At 54.9% G+C, this 21,520-nt stretch overlaps 1 protein-coding gene across 2 annotated transcripts in view; it reads right to left on the bottom strand.

Annotated features, from left to right (window-relative positions):
• Positions 1 to 15,089: 15,089 nt before the first annotated feature.
• GSK3B (glycogen synthase kinase 3 beta) overlaps positions 15,090 to 21,520 on the bottom strand; it is a 202,860-nt gene continuing 196,429 nt past the window's right edge. For both annotated transcript variants that reach the window (XM_041752871.1, XM_041752879.1), the window contains one exon: positions 15,090 to 20,656. In XM_041752871.1, coding sequence (XP_041608805.1) covers positions 20,589 to 20,656 — 68 coding nt within the window. In that variant the 3' untranslated portion in view covers positions 15,090 to 20,588. The remainder of the gene's footprint in view (positions 20,657 to 21,520) is intronic.

Below are 21,520 nucleotides of genomic sequence, written 5' to 3'. Positions count from 1 at the left end.
CATGATCAGCCACCTACCCCATGTAGGTGTAAATACTCGCACCGAGTGTGCTGCCTCTCACAGCTCAATCCCCCTTGATCAGCAGATGTCAGCTCTGTGGACAGGGTCTCATTCGGCCTCATTTTGGACCCTGAAGCTGCACAGATGCTCTGCAGGGGTGTGTGCGTGAGCCTTCTGCAGCCACCACTAAGCCCACCCCGGGGTCGTGCAGTTCTCCTCCTCCCAGGCTGCCTCTGCGGCCCTCCCCCGGCCCTGCTTGAGGATCCTGGCTCGTCCCGTGGCAGAAACTTCCTTCCACGGTTCCTTGAACACTTCCCTGCACTACCGCCCTGGGATGCACCACTGTCCTTCCGTTCTGCCTTCCAAGTCAGACTTGTCCTCCCTGTAGGGCAGGTTTTCCCGCATGCTCGGATGCCCGAGCCCGGTGAGGAACAGGTGCAGCCCTCAGTCAAAACTGGATGCTGAATTCGTCTTATGAGATTCACAGGAACCAGAGATGTGGCTGGCCCCTACCAGTCACCCAGTTGCCGTCATTTTCCTGTCCATGGAGCACCCTGCTGTGAGGACTGATGGGGGTGGGGGGAGTAGGGTCAGAAGCGCAGGCATCAGCTGGCACCCCCATCCACCCCAGGTCAGGTCTATGTCTGACAAAACTCTAGGGGTTCTGTTTCCATTATCTCTTGCCATGTAACAAACCTCTCCATTAAACCATTAGATTAAACCTCTCCATTAAACCTCTGGATTAAACCAGCCCCCATTTTATTTTCTGCATGATTCTGTGTTGACCGAGTGCAGCTACGAGTTCTGCTCCACATGGCATCAGCTGGATGCTCGACTGGACTGCACTGGCTCACTCGCCTGGAACCTGGTGGGGGGAAGCCTGGTGCAGGTGGGCCCCTTGCACCTCAGCACGTCAGGGCTTTCCCTCTTCACATGGCCTCTCTGCAGGGTCCCTTCGGGTAGGCCACCCCAGCAGCATGGCTAAACTGTCTCACACCTGGGTGAGGGCCCCCCAGAAGGCAGGAGCAGAAGCTATTGGGCCTCCTTGCAGCTCCGGCCCAGAAGTGGCACAGTATCAGGTCACCGCGTTTCTACTGGTTGAAGCAAGTCACAGGCCCTCCCAGACTCCTCACGGGAGAGGACTGCCCCAGGCTAGGGACCTGCGGTTTGTTGGGAGCCGACTTCGGAGCCTAGTTGTCACGGATTCTCTAACTGGGGCTTCATAGGGATATGAGAGAATGAACTACACAATGTACCAGATCTATTTATTTAACAGTGAACTTGGGCAAAACAAATAAAAGTTACACAAATACTATGAAGGGAGACCCCGGCCTTGATCCTAATACCCCTTCATTATGGAGCTGGAGAATGTATCAGTCAGAGTGAGTTAATGTCTCCTTTGCAGACAATTCTTTGCACGTCTAATTGTGCCGTAAGCTGTTGTTGCTTGCCCTCCAACATCTCTTTATTTTTTTTTAAGATTTTATTTATTTATTCATGAGACACACACAGAGAGAGAGAGAGAGAGGCAGAGACACAGGCAGAGGGAGAAGCAGGCTCCATGCAGGGAGCCCGATGCAGAACTCGATCCCGGGACCCCAGGTTATGCCCTGGGCCGAAGGCAGATGCTCAACCGCTGGGCCACCCAGGGATCTCCCCCCCCCCCCCCCCCCCGCCCCAACATCTCTTTAAATCAAATCCTTAGCTTCAGGTTTTCGGGACTCTCTAAGTACACCCTTCGTGCGCACGCCCATCTGAGGTCAGGACTGAGCTGAAGAATCAGGAGGGATTCCCCCCACACCTACTGCCTTCACGTTTCCCATCAACCTATTTATATGCGGTTTTCTGGAGGCGCAGGGCTGTGGGGCAGATGAATTTCCACTGCATTTTTACAACTGTTTGCTCTCCTCTATCGTGCCCTGTGAAATAGAAAGTTGTGTGTTGAAACTGCACTAAAACTTTTATTTGGGGTTGAGGATAGGGAACCCCTGTCCTGGGTGTGGCCCCGCCATCAGCGCCCCGAGGCTTTGGGGAGGAGTCCGCCGCAGGCCAGACACCCCCCTCCCACCCCCCCCACCCCCCCGCGCCCCGGGCCTCCCGTCCCTCCAAGTAGAGGGCTCCCGTCCAGGGGAGGGCTCCGGGGCGAGCTACCACCTACCACCCCGACAGGCCGCGCTTCTGCTCCTTGCCCCCCCCCCCCCCCCCCCCCCCGCCTGCGCCGGCTCCCCTCCCTGCTCGAAGCCCCCTTTCTGCCGCAGCCCGTCGGCTTGTCCGGGGAGCGCGGGCCACACCTGCCCGCCAGCCGGTCCCCCGGACCCCCGCCACCCCCGTCCCAGAACGTCCTCAACAGGTGGCCTCCCCGGGCCCTCCGCGGGGTCGGGGGCTCCTGACCTCGGGCTTCTTGGACGGCTCCTGTGGGCCCACCTCGCAGCCCTTCCCTCCCACCTCTTCCCCTCCCCGTCTCCTCGCCAGGTTCTCCCCCTCGCGCTCTACCCCGCGGCCCTCCCCAGGTTCTCCCCCTCGCTCTACCCCGCGGCCCTCGCCAGGTTCTCCCCCTCGCTCTACCCCGCGGCCCTCGCCAGGTTCTCCCCCTCGCTCTACCCCGCGGCCCTCGCCAGGTTCTCCCCCTCGCGCTCTACCCCGCGGCCCTCCCCAGGTTCTCCCCCTCGCTCTACCCCGCGGCCCTCGCCAGGTTCTCCCCCTCGCTCTACCCCGCGGCCCTCCCCAGGTTCTCCCCCTCGCTCTACTCCGCGGCCCTCGCCAGGTTCTCCTCCTCGCTCTACCCCGCGGCCCTCGCCAGGTTCTCCCCCTCGCTCTACTCCGCGGCCCTCGCCAGGTTCTCCCCCTCGCGCTCTACTCCGCGGCCCTCGCCAGGTTCTCCCCCTCGCTCTACCCCGCGGCCCTCGCCAGGTTCTCCTCCTCGCTCTACCCCGCGGCCCTCCCCAGGTTCTCCCCCTCGCTCTACCCCGCGGCCCTCCCCAGCTTCTCCCCCTCGCTCTACCCCGCGGCCCTCGCCAGGTTCTCCCCCTCGCGCTCTACCCCGCGGCCCTCCCCAGGTTCTCCCCCCTCGCTCTACCCGCGGCCCTCGCAGGTTCTCCCCCTCGCTCTCTACCCCGCGGCCCTCCCCAGGTTCTCCCCCTCGCTCTACTCCGCGGCCCTCGCCAGGTTCTCCTCCTCGCTCTACCCCGCGGCCCTCGCCAGGTTCTCCCCCTCGCTCTACTCCGCGGCCTCGCCAGGTTCTCCCCCCTCGCGCTCTACTCCGCGGCCCTCGCAGGTTCTCCCCTCGCTCTACCCGCGGCCATCGCCAGGTTCTCCTCCTCGCTCTACCCCGCGGCCCTCCCCAGGTTCTCCCCCCTCGCTCTACCCCGCGGCCCTCCCCAGCTTCTCCCCCTCGCTCTACCCCGCGGCCCTCCCCAGGTTCTCCCCCTCGCTCTACCCCGCGGCCCTCGCCAGGTTCTCCTCCTCGCTCTACCCCGCGGCCCTCCCCAGGTTCTCCCCCTCGCTCTACCCCGCGGCCCTCCCCAGGTTCTCCTCCTCGCTCTACCCCGCGGCCCTCGCCAGGTTCTCCCCCTCACGCTCTACCCCGCGGCCCTCCCCAGCTTCTCCCCCTCGCTCTACCCCGCGGCCCTCGCCAGGTTCTCCCCCTCGCTCTACCCCGCGGCCCTCCCCAGGTTCTCCCCCTCGCTCTACTCCGCGGCCCTCGCCAGGTTCTCCCCCTCACGCTCTACCCCGCGGCCCTCCCCAGCTTCTCCCCCTCGCTCTACCCCGCGGCCCTCGCCAGGTTCTCCCCCTCGCTCTACCCCGCGGCCCTCGCCAGGTTCTCCCCCTCGCTCTACTCCGCGGCCCTCGCCAGGTTCTCCCCCTCACGCTCTACCCCGCGGCCCTCCCCAGCTTCTCCCCCTCGCTCTACCCCGCGGCCCTCGCCAGGTTCTCCCCCTCGCTCTACCCCGCGGCCCTCGCCAGGTTCTCCCCCTCGCTCTACCCCGCGGCCCTCGCCAGGTTCTCCTCCTCGCGCTCTACTCCGTGGCCCTGTCACCGCAGACACGCTCCCGCGGCTCCGCCCCCCTCCCCCCACGGGGTCCCAGCACCCAGAGCCCTGCCCCCAGGGGTCAGCTCTGGGCCCGCCCCGGCCTCTGTCCGGCGCCCTCCAGTCCCTGTGGTTCCCTCCCCTCTAGCCCCGCAGGCCCGGAGCCAAGCTGGAGGCGAGACCCGGGGAAAGCGGGGACAATGCTGACCCTGCGCCCTCGCAAGAAGCCGCCGCGGTTCCTGGGAAGGCTGTGCGGGGCGCGGACGCCGGAGCTGGGTGTCCCCAGGTGTGTCGTGTGTGCGGGGACAGGGCGACCGGCTACCACTTCAACGTCCTCACGTGTGAAGGATGCAAGGGCTTTTTCAGGTAGTTCCCCGCCAAGCCTTCACCCACCTGTCCCCCCCACGCTGCAGGTCCGTCCGGCAGTGTCCTGCCCCCAGCCACTGGGCGCCGCCTCAGGGGCCTGTCCTCGGTTCCTCCGTGTCCTTGAGCACACTGGAGAGCCAGGTCACAAAAGGGGAAAGGATCTGAAAAGCCAGGGCAGCAGGTGCTCACGACAGCTTTAGGGGGTGGTTGTTAAGCAAAGGAGGGCGGAACAGAAAAAGAGGAATAGGACCAAACAGCCTCATCTGGAAACAGGCGGCGGGAGGCCAAAGCCCCCGGATGAGCAAGCAGCAGTCCCCGCAGGCCACGCCAGGAGCTGCACCCTGGCCCAGAGGAGAGAAGCGGGGGGTGGGGGGGTGGGGGCAGAGCAGGGGGCAGAGCTGGGCGGCAGGGGGCAGGGCCCGGGGGGCTCAGGAGTTCTCGGGGGCCTCAGGAGGGCCGTTGCCACCCCCCCCAGCTCCCAGGACAGCCAGGCGGCCTTGGCCCCTGCGCACTTGTGTCGGGCTGGGCCCTCGAGCCAGCCCCCAGGCTGCAATCCCTCCCACGGGCTGCGGGCAGGGCGCCCTGGGCGGGGGCCCCAGCACCCACGGGAGGACCCAGGCAGGCGCTGCGGCCGCCCGGCGTCCCCTGGCTTCGGGGCTGACGGCGCAAGTCTTGAGCCACTTGCGGGTCCCGCGGGTTTGGGGGGGGGCAGTGCGGGCCCCAAAGCGGCCACGTGGGCATGAACACCTGTGTCCGGTGGCTCCTAACAGGATCCGGAGAGAAGTGTCGCTGGGGCCCCGTGGCCTAGGGTCCCGGGTGGCCCCCAACCTGCCTTTCGCTCTCCGACCTCCCGCAGGAGAACCGTGAAACGCAACACGCGGCTGAGGTGCCCCTTCCGGAAGGGCACCTGCGAAATCACGAGGAAGACCCGGCGACAGTGCCAGGCCTGCCGCCTCCGCAAGTGCCTGGAGAGCGGCATGAAGAAGGAGAGTGAGAGCCGGGCGAGCCCCGGGGGCGAGGGCGCGGGGGCACGGGGAGCGGGTGCGGATGCACCGGGCGCGGATGCACGGGGCGCAGGTGCACGGGGCGCCACGGGGGTGCACGGGGCGCGGGTGCACGGGGAGCGGGTGCGGGTGCACGGGGTGCGGAGGCACGGGGTGCGGATGCAGGTGCACCGGGTGCGGGTGCACGGGGCGCCGCGGGGGTGCACGGGGCGCGGGTGCACGGGATGCCGCGGGGGTGCACGGGGTGCAGGTGCACGGGGAGCGGGTGCGGGTGCACGGGGCGCGGGGGCACGGGGTGCGGATGCAGGTGCACGGGGTGCGGGTGCACGGGGCGCCGCGGGGGTGCACGGGGCGCGGGTGGACGGGGTGTGGGGGCACGGGATGCCGCGGGGGTGCATGGGGTGCAGGTGCACGGGGTGCAGGTGCACGGGGCGCGGGTGCACGGGGTGCAGGTGCACGGGGTGCGGGGGCACGGGATGCCGCAGGGGTGCAGGGGGCGCGGGTGCACCGGGCGCCGCGGGGGTGCACCTGAAGGGAGGAGAGCCCTGGGCGCCTGGGTGCTGCCCATCCCCGCAGAGCACCCTTACTCCCTGCTCTGGGGGGTGCGGTGGGCCTCGAGCGCCCCCTTCTCCCTTCAGGTGCACTTGCGTGACTCTTGTCACCTTCACACTTGTCCTAAAGGTGTTTTAGCCAAATTGGGCCAGGTGAATTGGGGGGAAGGAAGCCAGAGACCCTTGGTGTGATATGACCCCCAACCTTCCAGCAGCTAGCGCCATCAGCCTCCCAAACCCCACGTCCTACAGAGGAGCGGGCTGCGGACAGGTGACACAGGACGCTCTCCTTCTCACTGTCAAGCGTTGGTGTATGATTGCCCTTGCAGGTCACTCTGAGGTTAAAGCTAGTAGGGAAAAGGCTGGAAGCTTCCAGCGCGTGTCTCCGCTGATCTGAGTGGGCAGCCTCTTTCAGGGCACGAGTTCCCTGGGCTTGTGGACAGAGGGCCTTTCCTGCAGGCCACCGAGAGCCAGGCCCTCCCTGGGCTGTCCCTGCTCTTCCTGGCACCAACCCCCACTTCCGCCCTGCACGCAAAGTAGGCTCTAGAAATCCATGGAAGGCCCTGAGGCTCCAGGCCGTGTAGGACGTGGCTGGAGTTGATATTTCCTGCTAAGCAGCAGCCCCAGCTCTCTAGGGTCTTGGAGACCCAGATGCCTCGGGGGACCTTACAGGGTCTTGCTGGTGTCTAATCCCCCCCCCAAGACGACTGATGGTTTATCCTGCAGGCAATGCCTCCTTGTGGCAGCAGCGTGAGATGGCGCTGTGGCTCCAGATTACGAAGATGACTGAAGCCCGGAGAGGTTAAGGAGCTCGCCCAAGGTCACCGCTAGCGAGTGACAAAGCTGTCGCTCAAACCCAGCACCTTTTGATTCTGCAGCCCAAGCTCTTGCCACCCTTCCAAAGTTGTCACCAACCCACTGACGAGGGCCACACACCAGCTGCACCTCATTCTTTGCCCTTAACCCAGTGTTTCTCCAGGGGAGCCCACAGTCTAGGAAGGGTCGGGTTCTTTGTCACCAGCACTTCCCCTCTGCTGCCCGGGGAGGGTCACCTGCAGGTGCCTGAGCCCGCACCTGGCTCTCCCCGCAGTGATCATGTCCGACGCGGCTGTGGAGCAGAGGCGGGCTCTGATCAGGAGGAAAAAGCGAGAACGGATGGGCGCGTCGCCGCTGGGAGCCAAGGGGCTGAGTGAGGAGCAGCAGACGATGATCAGAGAGCTGATGGAGGCCCAGATGAAAACCTTTGACACCACCTTCTCCAACTTCAAGGATTTCCGGGTATGGGCCTTCGGGTTGGCTCAGCCGTCGTCGTGCTAGCTCCTCCAAACCCCAGGGCTCTCAGAGAGTGGCCCCTGTTTCCCCGCAGCTCTGTCCCTGGGAAATTGTTAGAAGTGCCACTTCCCAGGTCACCCCGGCCCCACTGAGTCAGAAACTGAGGGTGGCCCAGCGGCCGGTGCTTTGACAAGATCCCCAAGGTGACTCTGACACATGCTCCCTTCTCTCCTTCCACAGCAGGTGGCGAGTGGGGCTGAGCCCTAAAGAGAGTTTGGGGAGCCTAGTGGCTCTGGGGTTGTTGGCGTCTGGCCTTTGCGAGGACAGGCTCAGGACCCGTCGGGGCTGCGGCCTTCATGAACGGGTTTTACGTTTGTGCGCTCAGCCACGTCAGCCAGTCTGATCCCAGGCCTCTCCTCCCGCTCTGTGCTCTCAGGGGTCCGGGGGACCTGCTCTGCTCAGAGAGCTGGAGCCGGGGACCCCAGAAGTCGGTTCTTTCCCTCTGTCACTCCCAGAACCTTTCTTCCCCCCTAAGGTGTTATTTATTTATTCATGAGAGAGGCAGAGACACAGGCAGAGGGAGAAGCAGGCTCCTCGAGGGGAGCCCGATGCGGGACTCGATCCCATGACCCTGGGGTCACGCCCTGGGCCCAAAGCAGACGCTCAACCACTGGACCGCCCAGGTGCCCTGAGAATCTTCTTTTAAGTAGGGATGCTTGGGACACAGCCACAGGCGACAGTCCCCGGGTGGGAGAGCAGACCCGTTTCCGACCAGGCGGGGGTGGAGGGAACGTCCATACACAGATGCCGAGGTGCATGCACCACCTGCCAGGGGAAGACCAGAGAGGAGAACTGAGCGTGTGTGCGTGTGCGAGTGTGCGAGTGTGCGTGCCCTCTCGGGCTGCGGCTGTGGCTGCGCGTGCCCCGCCGGGGACCTGACACACCGTCTCCCGCGCCCCCCGTCCACCTGCCGGCTCCTGTCTCAGCTGCCGGCCGTGTGCAGCAGCGGGCGCGAGGTCCCAGGAGCCGCGCACACTCCAGTGGGGGAGGACGCTGCCAAGTGGAGCCAGATCAGGGAGGATCTGTGCTCCCTGAAGGTGTGTCTGCGGCTGCGGCGGGAGGACGGCAGCGTCCAAAACTACAAACCCCAGGCCGACCGCAGCGGTGCCGAGATCTTTTCCCTGCTGCCCCACATGGCCGACATGTCCACCTACATGTTCAAGGGCATCATCAACTTTGCCAAAGTCATCTCCCACTTCAGGTAGGCCCCGGCGGCCGGGCGCGGGCGTGGAAGGGAGCGGCAAGCTAGCAGGCCCCAAGGGGCTGGGGCAGATTCGAAGGAATTTGGGGTCCCTGTGACTCGGAGACCCTGCTTCTCTCTCATGGAGTCAAAGAAGGGATCTCGCGGACAAGAGAGAGTGAGCGAAGCATCAGAAGTTTGTTAGAGATAGAGAAAGCTCTCAAGAGTGAGAGGGCCCAGGCCTGATCTCAGGGTCGTGGGATCGAGTACCCCTCGGGCTCCCCGGAGGGAGCCCGCTTCTCCCTCTGCCTGTGTCTCTGCCTCTCTCTCTGGGTCTCTCATGAATAAATAAATTAAAAAAATAATAATGCGGTGAGGATGGCCACGGGTTAGATTGTGGCAAATCAGGTCAGGGGAGTAAGGAGACAGGCCTGCTTACGTGTGCGCGTCCTTGCCTCCGACGCCCGTGGGCCACAAGGGCACACACGGTGTGAGGTCACTTTCCTGTCTCGTGAGCACGACCGTGAGCGTGTCCCCCGTGGGCCAGCATCACCATCGCCTTCATTCCACCCATGGGAGACTGAGGCCCAGGAGCTTGCGCGGGGTCGAAGTTCATGGGGGGCAGGTTTGGAAGCTGAGAGCACAGAGTTCAAAGCCAGCTACCCGCCAGGTCCTGAGCCGGCGCCGGGAGACACGGGAGGTCACGGGTCTGAAAGGAGGGGGTTGGTGCAGAAAACAAGGGACTCCGTTTCCGGAGCCCGGAGACAGGCAGGGAGTGGCCCTCGGTGGGAGCGGGCCTGTCCGATCCGGAGGGCGCCGGTGCACCCGCGACTGTCAGAGGTACCAGGGCGGCTGGGCCTGTCCTCGGGGCCCGAGGGGCGTCGGCGCTGCCTGGGGAGAAGCCCAGAAATATTAAACCCAAGACCGCAGGAAGCAAGTCTTCCTGGGGCGGCGAACTCAGGGTGCGCTTAAGGGAAGCGACAGGGGCAGTCATCCCCAGTGGGGAAATGGAGGCAGAGTGTGAGGGTAGGGACAGCAGGTGCCGGAGGAGAGGGGCGGCGCTGGAGGAGATGCTGCACGGGGTGGGGGTGAGGGGCTGCTTGCCTGGTGTGAGGGGAGGGAATAGAGGTGACAAAAGCAACCGTGGTACCCCTCGGGGGAGGAGCCCTGCCACCCGGCCCCCCGAAGTCTGGGTAATGAGAGGGGGCTGGCCTGCGGCCCCCCACATGGAGGCTGGCACCCCCATCCTTCTGACAGGGAATTGCCCATCGAGGACCAGATCTCGCTGCTAAAGGGGGCCACCTTCGAGGTGTGCCAGCTGAGGTTCAACACGCTGTTCAATGCAGAGACCGGAACCTGGGAGTGTGGCCGGCTGTCCTACTGCCTGGAAGACCCTGCAGGTGCGGGGGGACGCCTGCCTGCCTGGCTGGGGCGGGGAGCAGACACAAGCGGAGGGAGGAGAGGAGCCCCCCGGGACACGCGGGTCCCCGGGTGCAGGGAGGAGACTGGGCAACAGGAAGAAAGACCTGGGTGCAGCCAGTCTGAGAAGCTCACCTCCCCCTCCATCCTACACCCCCCTGCAGGCGGCTTCCAGCAGCTTCTCCTGGAGCCAGTGCTGAAGTTCCACTACAGGCTGAAGAGGCTGCAGCTGCATAAGGAGGAGTATGTGCTGATGCAGGCCATCTCTCTTTTCTCCCCAGGTGATGACCCCACCTGTCCTGCCTGGCCAGGCCCCACCCCCAGGCTTGCTTGCACCCCTCAGCTCTAGCTGGAGGAGACAGCAGCCCCACCCCGACCCTCCCCAGGGAAGGTCCCAGCCCATGGCCTTGCCCCCATCCACTGCCTGGCCAGAAGGGCCCCTCCACCGGCTGGCTCCTCCTTGGGTCGGTGGGGTGATGCCCCCTTGCAGTGCCGCCCTCACTTCCCTGCCTGGGTGCTCCTGGCTCTGGAAGGCGGTTGGCTGGCAGTTGGCCCTCCGCGGGCTGGACTGATCCTGTCTTTGCCGCCGCGGCCTTGCTGGCCCCATGCCTTGGGCCCCGCAGACCGCCCAGGTGTGGTGCAGCGCAGCGTGGTGGACCAGCTGCAGGAGAGATTTGCCGTCGCCCTGAAGGCCTACATCGAGTGCAATCGACCGCAGCCTGCCCACCGGTGAGCAGCAGGCCGGGATGGGGTGAGGGGGCCCTCCGGCAGCCCGGTCCTCTGGGCCCCCGCCTGTTCTGGGCCTCTCTGAGAGGGCAGGCCTGCTCCTGGGGCAGCCTCCCGTTGCCAGGGCTCTGGGGCCCTGTTCTGTGACCTCCACTGAGGCATCCGGCCCCGTCAGCCGGAGCTCCAGCCCAACACTGGAGGAACCTGAGGAGGGCCCCGGGGTCACGCCCAGCCCTGGACATGGCTCCTGAGGCCCAGGTCCTGTCTGCCCTTTTCTTTTCTTTTCTTTTCTTTTTTTTAAGATTTTATTTATTCATGAGAGGCACACACACACACACACACACACACACACACACAGAGGCAGAGACACAGGCAGAGGGAGAAGCAGGCTCCATGCGGGGAGCCTGACGTGGGACTCTATCCCAGGTCTTCAGGATCACACCCCGGGCTGAAGGTGGTGCTAGACCGCTGAGCCACCGGGGCTGCCCCTGTCTGCCCTTTTCTGCTCCTGTCAGCGAGGGATGGGAACAGCCAGGTGCCCCCCAAGGCTCCCACAGGCTCTTCTAGCAACAGGCAGCAGTAACTACAATGTAGTACAGATGACCACGCCACAATAACGAAGGCAACGATAAATGGATGTGCACTGAGACGTGCCAGCCGTGGCGCCAAGCGGTTGACGTGCATTGTCACTACGGCCTCATGAAATGGGTGCTCCTGCCACCCTGCGAGGGGCTGAGGCTAAGGATCCAGAGCCAGATAGCTGGGGTCTGGAGGTGGCCCTGGGCAGGCAAGCCCATGGCCCCCACTTTGAGCGCTATCTCCTCACCCAGGAACTAGGAGAAGCGGCCGGGGAGCTGCTTGGTGTGTGCCAGTCATCACCAAAGGAGGAAGGCTGCTCAGGGCCGGGCCGGACGGGCCTTCCACCCTTCCCTGGCTCTGCAAGGCCCGCGGCCCGGCCTGGAGGGCTGAAGGCCGGCATAGGACATGCTGGCCGGGCTGAGAACCTCGAGTCCTTACCTGGCCGCTCACTTCATTCTGAGCTAAGCCTCTGGGCCACGTCTTGATTCGCTAAGTCCTCCCCTGTTCGGAGCCAGGAGGCGGCATGCAGGAACTGAGGCCCGAGGTTTGTCTCAGACCCTAGGTCCCAGGCTAGATCTGGGAAGGATCTGCAGGGCAGCCTGCAGTCACTGCCCCCACGACGGCACCACCGGGTCCTGACCTGCAGCCGTTGGCCAAGGTGGTGCTTTCTCCCTGGATTGCCCTATGCGCATAGATTTTCCCATGGAAGGGGCAGCATCCGAGGGCTCAAGCCCAGGGTGTGAAGGGCAAGCAAGGAGGGGGAATCCACACCTCAATCCCCCCAAGCCTGCTCTGCCCCTCTCATCCACAGAGCAAGAGATGCTCAACTGAGTCTTGTCTCTTGGCTTGCCTGAGATGTTCTAAGATTAATACCCCCAGACTCGTGTCCCTTCAGAGCAGTCCCAGGGTCGGTGGATGGGGGCAAGGGTGGGCTGCACCCCCAACTTTTCCTCTGGCTGGTCTGCAGGTTCCTGTTCCTGAAGATCATGGCCATGCTCACCGAGCTTCGCAGCATCAATGCCCAGCACACCCAGAAGCTGCTGCGCATCCAGGACATACACCCCTTCGCCAGCCCCCTCATGCAGGAGCTGTTCAGCATCACGGACGGCTGAGCCGCTGCCCCTCAGGAGAGCCTCCCGGGGGGCAGCCAGAGCCGGAGCCCTCGGAGCTGCCGTTCCCCGGGACTAGATAGACAGATGGACACCTCTGAGAGCTGACAATGCCCTACAGGCCCTGACTCCCCAGGCATCTCCCAGCCACAGCTCTGGCAATGCTGCCTCGCACTGGAAGGGGACAAGGGTCTCGCCAGCCCCCAGCTCAGTCTGTGGAGAGTGAAGCCACGGACACTTGGATGGAGAGCACACGGCCTATCGGTCAGGCTGTCCAGAGGCAAGGCTACCCTTCCCTTAGAAATGGGCCTGTGGTCTGGGGGATCTAGTGCCACGGTGGGAGAGGGCAAGGGTGCCTGGGGCTGGACCATCTGAGAGTCTCCCCACACCCAAGTTCACTAACTCCTTGGGTGCTTTCACTAAGTACCCCTGTGTCCCCCACCCCACTCGTTCCCCACCTGCAGCCTCCTGTCCTGAGCTTAGTGCGCCCCAGGCCTGTGTTCATCAGCAGGTGCTGTGGGAGGTCAGTGAGAGACCGTGTGAGGGGCCGGCAGCAAATGTCAGAGGCTCGTCATGACCTCTGTGTCTCTTCTGCCTTCCGGGACCCTCATTCTGTGCCTCTGCATCCATGCGAACACATTCAGGAGCACCAACAGAATGCAGCTTGCTGGGGGTATACGCCCACTCAGACGTGGTTCCTGACCTCCAAGACTTTGAAGCTCAACCTAAGGAAACAAAGCAGAAACACAAGTGACTTTGATCCAAAGAAGTGACATAGGCAGCACAAGGACTCTTCCTGTGGATGCCAAGCTCTGCGGGGCTCTGCATGCCCTTGAGGACCCAAGTGAGGGATCTCTGGAACGCGTGTTCATGGGAGGAAGGGTGCTAACGGGTGTGTGCACATGTGTGGGACTTGGTTAGGTCTGCTCCACATCTGAGCTGGGGCTTGCGTTTGCCCCTGACATCTGATGGCTGTTGGTGTAAAAACAAAAATGACCTAACTTGGTTTGCTCATAAAATGATTATTCCATGTAAAAATCCATATAGAAATGATACACCTCCCCAACATGCTGTATGTGTTTATATGTATATAGATGATAGATAGATACCAAAATTAAAAATGGAGAAATTGAATTAAATACTCCTTGCCATCCCCCTGGATTTACCAGCCTCTTCTGCCTCAAGGGTATAGAGCTCCTTTTTAAAAAAGAAACTGAGGAGAAAAAAGAGCTCCTCTTTCCAAATATGACAAATACAGATTTTGTTCCCAGTTTTGTCTCATTTGGAAATACACATTTTATTCAACTGTATTCATAAATCCTATGCATCTCCTCTTCCCCATTGAGTTAATTTTGAATTAATTTCGGGCTCCTGAATGAATTCAAGGACCCGAGATGGTTGTTAAATATAGGCTATAGTGAGGCAAAAATTAGGATGGGCTGTAAACTGTCCTGGTATTGATTTAAAAAATAGCTGGGCAGCTGAATTGATATGTATGTAGGATTTATATGTATTATAAAAACTGTTGTAGTCCAAGTGTAGTTAAGATTCAAGGTGAGATACACCAAATTGCTCACACAGGATATTTCAATAACTTTGTGGATCTTGAGTTTATAGGGCTAGGAGCCAGATTGCACTTTCCTGCTCTCAAACATTTGGACTGCTCCATTACTCCCTCTCCTGAGCCTTTGAGTGCATAGAACTGTCAGTTTCTAGGCATCCCTGGAGCTGCTGTTCATTTTCTAGGTCTTGCCTCAGTCAGGTGAGGCAAAGCTCAGGAGAAAAGCTCTTCTATGTTTTTTTTTTTTTTTTTAAAGATTTTATTTATTCATGAGAGACACAGAGGCAGAGACAGAGGGAGAAGCTGGCTCCATGCAGGGAGCCTGATGTGGAACTCGATCCTGTGTCTCCAGGATCATGCCCTGGGCTGAAGGTGGCGCTAAACCACTGAGCCACCAGGGCTGCCCTCTGCTAAGTAAGTTCTGCTGGCCTTCTGGCCACCCCCACCCACCATTAGCCAGGGGCACTAAGCAGCCAATCTCTACCTGGCCCAGACTTTAAGGTCCCCATTAAAGCGCTGACATCAACAAGTCTTCCTGTGGGAAGGCTTGGGGTGGCCTCTCTGTTCTGGAGAAGAGGATGTAAAGAGAAACAGATTTTTGACTGACCATCCCTTCCTGGCTTCTGACAACTTGGGGGCGTCTTAGTCCCATGTTACACGGCAGCTGGTTACCTCTGGTATGTCCCCTTACTATATGCACAGTGCTCCTAAATCTAAAGGTGCTGGTGGGCAGATGAATAGCTTACTCCCAAGAAATGAATGGCCACACTATCACTTTTGGTCACTTCCTTCCACAAACTTCTCCATGAGGAGCTCTGCAGCCTGACTCCTCCCTTTCTTGACTACTCTTCTAGAACACCTGTGAAATGGCACCTGCTACCAGTGCTCTCCTGAAACGTGATCCACAGGACAGATTGGTTGATACTTTTTGGAAGACTTGAAAACTGAAAATGCAGTCTTTCAGGCTTTTCGGTTAAAAGGGTATCTTGCTCCATTCCAATAGAAGAGCAGTGAATCCCAAGTGCACTTCAGTGCCATCAGGAGGCCCATCCCACAAGTGCCATCATTATATTTGCATTTTCCCTCTTTTCCTCCAACCCCATGCAACTGTAAACATGTTTACTGTAAACTGTAAACATAGTAAACATGTTTAACTATCTTTCAAGTTCTTTCAAGTATTAGCCAACCCCCTCCCCACGAGATAAATAAAATGAGCAAATAAAGAGCAGACTTTATCCAATATAAATTTGTTTTTATTGAAGCAGCAGTCACATGACTTAATATCTAGCCTTTAGATTAGGCCTGACAGAATGAGCCAGCCCTAAAAAAAAAGATGTTTCTTTTTGCACTATGAGACATAACATGTTTACATACATCATCCAGTATTGGAAATGAGCAGATTCAAACACAACATGTGTTGGTTACCTGGGAGGTACAGCCCCACGGTTCGTGGTGTTCATATATTTTACAGATACTCCCAAAGACCATTACTAATGGGATGAAAGTTAAAAGAAAATACAGCTACAGTAAACCATGAACACAGTAATCAAAGACTTATACACATTTTAAAAATTTGTCCCTTTCAGGGATATTTTCTTTCTTTTCAAAGCAGTGTCTGCAAAGCTTCCTCTACACCAAATCCAAAGGTTTCCAAGATGGAAGCTGCACCTCTTGGGGCTATACAATGGAATAAGATCATTTAAAGAACGAGAACTAGTGTTTGTATCTTGATTTTTTAACAAAGATCCATGTATCTCTAATTGGAGGAACGGAGATGGCAATGTGACTACATATTGCAGTAGCAAGATAGGGTGAAGAAAAGAAGGTTGGGTACTGAAATAAAGACCACACACTTGTGAATTTTAATTTCATTTCCAGGCTAACCTACTTTTTATTTAATGCAAATTACAGTACCAGTTAACTATTTCCAAACCAAGTCACATAGAACGAAATGTATTTACAAGGGAATGGGGAAAGGGGAAAAAAAACATTGAGCATACTTTTCACAAAAAAGTTTATATTTAAAATGAAAAAAAAAATCAGTCACAGAGGCATTCAAGTAGTAATAATGTTATACAGATTTTGCTTTTCCTTTATATCAAGACAGATTTGCACAAGTGTTTGCAATAGTTTGTATACAACCCACAGTCCTTTATATATATATATATATATATAATAAATTTTGTTTAGATTTGTTTTTAAGATGGAAGTGGTCACGCTAATTGGTATGTGTACAGGCCCAAGTGATCCATCGGCAACACATTTATAATGCAAATTTTACAGGCAAGCACATTTTCATACATCTATCTGTATCTGCCTGTAGACAGATATTAAGAAAAAAAACTGAAAAATGAACACAAGGAAGTCTACTTTGTCAAGCTAACCCCTTATGTACTGGTTGTCATTTTGCTTTTATTGCAGAGGTGCAAAACGGAGCAACAAACTTGAATAAAACGTCATAACCCTTGTGAAAATAATCCAAACCCCAGGGATTACTTTCAAAGCCTCTCAGACGTAGACCTTAGTCTGGGATTCTACTCTGCTTCTAGTTGTCTCTCTTATTTTCAGTGGCTCAGGTTTCTACCAGAAAAGACAGATTTTATTGTAAAGCATGCTTAGTTTATTTTTCTATATAGGGGAGAAAGTGTTCGGCTCTGTGATTAGATGATCACTAACATAAAAAATAGAAATCAGATACAATTTTGGTTTAAAACAAAGGAAAACCCCCCAAACTCCTGGGGATCTGGCATTGGCCAAACTTCCTTTGGAAGATTTCCAAAGTTAAATCCCTTAAAAAGGAAAGGGAAAAAGAAATGCCAGTGTCTTTATATCCACAGGGATAGAGAATACAATAGTCCTCTCAGAAACCTTTGCATTGGTGCAGACAAGATGACTGGTTAGGCAGGCTTTGTTAAAACACAAACCAAAAATATGTGTCTAAAAATTAAGAGGACTTAAAAAATGGACACAACATGTCACTGGAAAGAAGGTGCAGTCTTCTGCCTTGCTGGAATGAACACACGATGTTTCAAAAATAGCAACCTTTGGTTTGGTAAAGTTTGTTTTTTTTCTTCTACTCAAGACATCTTATATGGAGTACTTGGAGGCAAAACAAATGATTTTTTTTTTCTTTCAAAAAAGGCCTTCATGATGGGCATACAGTGAGAATCAAACTTATTTAAGAAGGAAATGAAAATGACATTTCACTGAACAGGGATAGAGGTGGCAGGAGGGAGGGGAAGGGTAAGAGTTCCCTTGTTAAAACAACAGTCCTCTGCTGGCATGTCCTCTCGGCTCGGTGGCACTCGACGCAGTAACTGCTAGTAATTGCACTACAGCATTTCAGACCACTGATGTATCAAAACCTGGTACTATTAAGAAACTTGGATTTATAAAACCTGTCTCTCTCTCTCTCTCTCTCTCTCATTTGGGAAGGAAGTAGATAAGGGGCAGAGAGCATGGAAGGCTCCCGGAACCTGCTGTTTTGTAAGACCTGTGGTTGGGATTTGGGGAAGAGATGAGCAAACTTGAATTGATTCGGTCTCTTCCAGCTCTAGGGCTCCCTGGCACTACACAAAGTCCCTGGATGGACTAAGTATGAAATGAAACCGGTCACCGCTACTGACTGCGGAGGAAACAGCTGTTCAGAACCGAAACAAAAGCAGGGCTTAAATGAAGTGAGATCATGGACGAGGTTTCCTCTTTGCACTCCTGAGCATGGTATCACTGAAATTAACTGTGGAAAGGGCAAAGACACTGTTAGGAGTGAGCTATTATTTCAAAGGGAAAGGGGTAGGATAGGGAGACACGGGTAGAAAAACCAATTAAAATTTGAAAAATGATAAACAAAAACAAAAAACAAACACATGGAAGCGAAGGCACTCCAAACTATATAGATACACTATACATTGCTAGAGTTATTGTTACAATAATACAGGCCGGTACCTACTGTACAGAGTTAAAACTATATGGCTTTAAAAAGCTCGTCTACATTTTGTCTGATTATTAAACAGAATCACTGCCCTGAACAGTAACTTTTTGCTCATTAATAACAGTTCCTGGGTCCACATATTTACATACAAAACAATAAAACTTAAATTTAAAAACATCGAAAGAAAATATAATGTACAAGCTTGAATTTGGTGAGGAGCTTTTTATTATTATTATTATTATTATTATTATTTACAAAAAGATTCAGAGACCTGGATCTCACTTGTATAAAAGAGTTCTGTGATACCGCCATGATCCTTGAGAAAGAAAAATCACGCACCTCAGCCCTCACACCCACAAAGAGAAAAGCATCTGCCTTTTCTCTCTTCTTCTCTTACCTCATTTATGGGGGCTAAGGAGGGGGGAGTGTTTCCTAGAACAAGCACAGATTTTTAAGGACTCTGGCAAGAATACCAAGTCCAGAGTAGTGTCTGGGTGCAAATGTCTGGCTGGGCAGTTTGGTATGAAAGCAGGTCCGCTGATCTGTCCTAGACCTGCTGTTCATCTTCTTTATAAATCCTTTCTGAAAATGGTCTACCAAAGCCATTCCCTTTAGGAATCACCTGGCCAAATACTCTCATTCAGACTTCTTCCAAATCTTAATTAGCTCTCAGAAGCGCATTATGAAATGTAAAAGTCAGTTTGTTCGATTTGGTTTGACTGAGTGTGTTTCCTTTCTCACGAACTCTGATATAACCAGAGGTTTGAGAAACCCCTTTTGTGGCCTAAGAGCTTAGCTAAACAGTGAGTGAAAACTAAGATGGCTCACAGTTGCCCTTCTGGGTATTGGTTCACTTCAGCAGGCAGTAGGACTCTCTTGGAGAGTCGCACACACTTGGTTAAGAAGCAGGACAGGGTACTGGGACCTGCGTTGAGGGTTGCCAAGAGACTCCACTTCCAAATCACCTGGAGGGCAAGACCCCTAACACGACCTAAGGTGGCAATGAGGAAGGTGAAGGGAGATTACACACATTCGAGGGCTCAGCTCTACAGCCCTACAGTTAGCAACTAACCTTGGAAGGTGTGTAGGGAAAGAGTGGGGAGAAGGGAAAGGCGGCCATCACTCAAGTGATCTTTAAATGTAAAGTACAACTGATTGTGCCTTAAAGATTCATAGGTCAAGTAATGGCCCATAAGCACCAAGGTGACTAAGGTTCATTTTAGAGTATATAAGGCCCACAAAGATGTCAACCTTAAAAGTGTAAAACAAACTAGTTGTGAAAATCTATTTCCTCACTGCAAACATAATCCTTCAATCCTCTTTGCTTTCCAAGGAATATTGCTTTTTCTTCAGAAACAGAGACTGAGTCTTACACCGTTCACTGATACACAAAGAAAACAGAAACAAAAACTCTTAACTGGGTGTGGGGGGAAACATTCTTCTCATGCTTCGACCAGCTGATTTTGATACTGTGGACAAAAACAAAAATTAAAGGCAGTATTGAATCTATGTATATATAACATATATACATACACACATTTATATAATCAGCTTTCCTATAAAGTCAGCAGGTACACGTGACTGTTTATACCATTTTGATGTGTAGTTCTTAAGATTCCTACCATCTAAAATCATATGGTCTACCTGACATACGTCAATAAATAAAATTTTAAAAGCATGAGGTTAAAAAAAAAAAGCTGAAATTAAATACAGATTCTAGATTTGGATTTAATATTAGAACTATGTGCAGAATGTGGCAATTTCTGCAAGCTCAATCTGTAATTAAAAATATGAAAAATAAACCAGTAGACGGTTACAGTTCACATTATTTAACTATAATGTCCTCTCTCAAGTGTATCTTTCCAAGGGAAGCAACATTAGAAACAAATCTGGACAAATTCATTCACAGTGGTGAGATCTGCTCTCGGCCTGTCCCCTTCCTTCAGGTTCATCAGCTTTTGGCATCTGCAGCCAGAGTGACTGGCTCAACATCCTTTTCAGTCTTCTGGTCACTAGTTTAAAACTGTACTAAGATTTGCAGAGAACCTTTGGTCAGGCAAACAGAGTTCCACCCTCAGAGCACGCATCTTCCTCCTCCTCTGATAGCTTCCAATTTAGGTTTCTTCACCACTAGCACTGATTAAGAGCAAAACAAAACCTTATCAAAGTCAATTAAGAATCTTTAAACTTTATTGACCTCCCTGGGTTACATACAAATGATACGCATTTCCTTTTTTGTCTGCCACACCTGCCACCAATATGCCAAAGGCAAGTCTTCAAATACCCGAGGATATGGATTAATTTTACAAGTGACATTTAAGTCCCCATTGAGTTACACCTGCTAAGCTCCCAACCAATTTCAAGCTGTGCACTATACCAAAGTCTTACACTTGACTTTTAAAGAAAACAAAGTTCAAAAAAACTTCAGCACAGAACAAAGTCTTCTTCTTTGTGGAAGGGGCATGAGGCAGGAGTCCTGTTTTTAAAGTATACAACAGCAGACTTTTGATAAAAAAAGATTGTCGTGGGAGAGAGATTGTGTGTTCTAGTGCTCCGCTTCCCCTCCCCACAACCCCTCCCACCCCCTGGATCTCCCTCAAAGTGAGAATACAATGAAATTGGTTTGTATTTATAGATATTTTACAAGGTTAAATAAGAACAACAATAATAATAAAAAAAATTGAACACTAAAATGAGCAGGTTTTTTTCTCTTTTTAATTTTCTTTCCAAACGTGACCAGTGTTGCTGAGTGACACTCAAGTAACTGGTGGTTCTTCCTGTGCAGTTGGCTGCTCGGGACTGTTCAGGTGGAGTTAGAAGCTGATGCAGAAGCGGCATTGTTCGTCTGTCCACGGTCTCCGGCATTAGCATCTGCAAATCAAAAGCCCCAGGAGAGCATGAGCAATGCTTTAACACCCTAAGAGAAAAGTACACTGCCTGAACTGCAGATTGTGGGCTGTGTGGTCTTTTAAGGTGTATTTGAAAAGGTTGTTGTAGATGGGGCCAATACTAGGAAATCTGAATTTCCTTCTGCTTAGTGCTGAGTCCATGCCTTGGCCTGGGCCTGGCACAGGGAAGATAGTGTCTTTGAATAAATTGGGGTCAGAGACCACTTTTGTCAAAACTCCTTCTTTCAGCTGGGATTAGCAGTATGTGCATGAATACTCAGCTGAAGAGTCTGGTTCACCTGAAAATAAGTGAACAGAGCACAGCTGGGAAAACCTGCTAAAAATTCTGAACCACGTTACAGTATGCCATCTGCTTACGGCACTGAACATAACATGGGCCAGCACTGAGAGGCACAAGCACTACGTGTAAATCAATCTCAGCTACTTACTTTCTAAGTACAGTCCTTCTTCATTATTTGTATAAATGGAAGACAATCAGCAAAAAAGAAATAGCACTGATTCACTTATTGAATTCAATAAGCATCTTGTAGTCAAGTATCTTGGCGCTGAGCTTGCTTCACCTAATCCTCTGGAAATGTGTAACTTTATAATTAACTTTAACCATCCTAACCCCCTTTTTAAGGTCCATTATTATTTCACAGCCCCTATTAACATTTAAGTGGGCATTTGGTTGCATCTGGATCAGCACTGCATCTCAGGTAGGCAACAGATTGCTATTTCAGTTGGCTAGTCCAGTCACATCCCTGTGTCATCATGCATGTATGTAACTGCTAATACATACCATTGGGCACATTTTTTCCCAAACACTTCACACTGAGCCCTGAAC

Source organism: Vulpes lagopus, chromosome 1, assembly GCF_018345385.1.
Source record: "Vulpes lagopus strain Blue_001 chromosome 1, ASM1834538v1, whole genome shotgun sequence".
Taxonomy (NCBI): domain Eukaryota; kingdom Metazoa; phylum Chordata; class Mammalia; order Carnivora; family Canidae; genus Vulpes; species Vulpes lagopus.
This window is presented reverse-complemented; position numbering and strand designations above follow the sequence as displayed.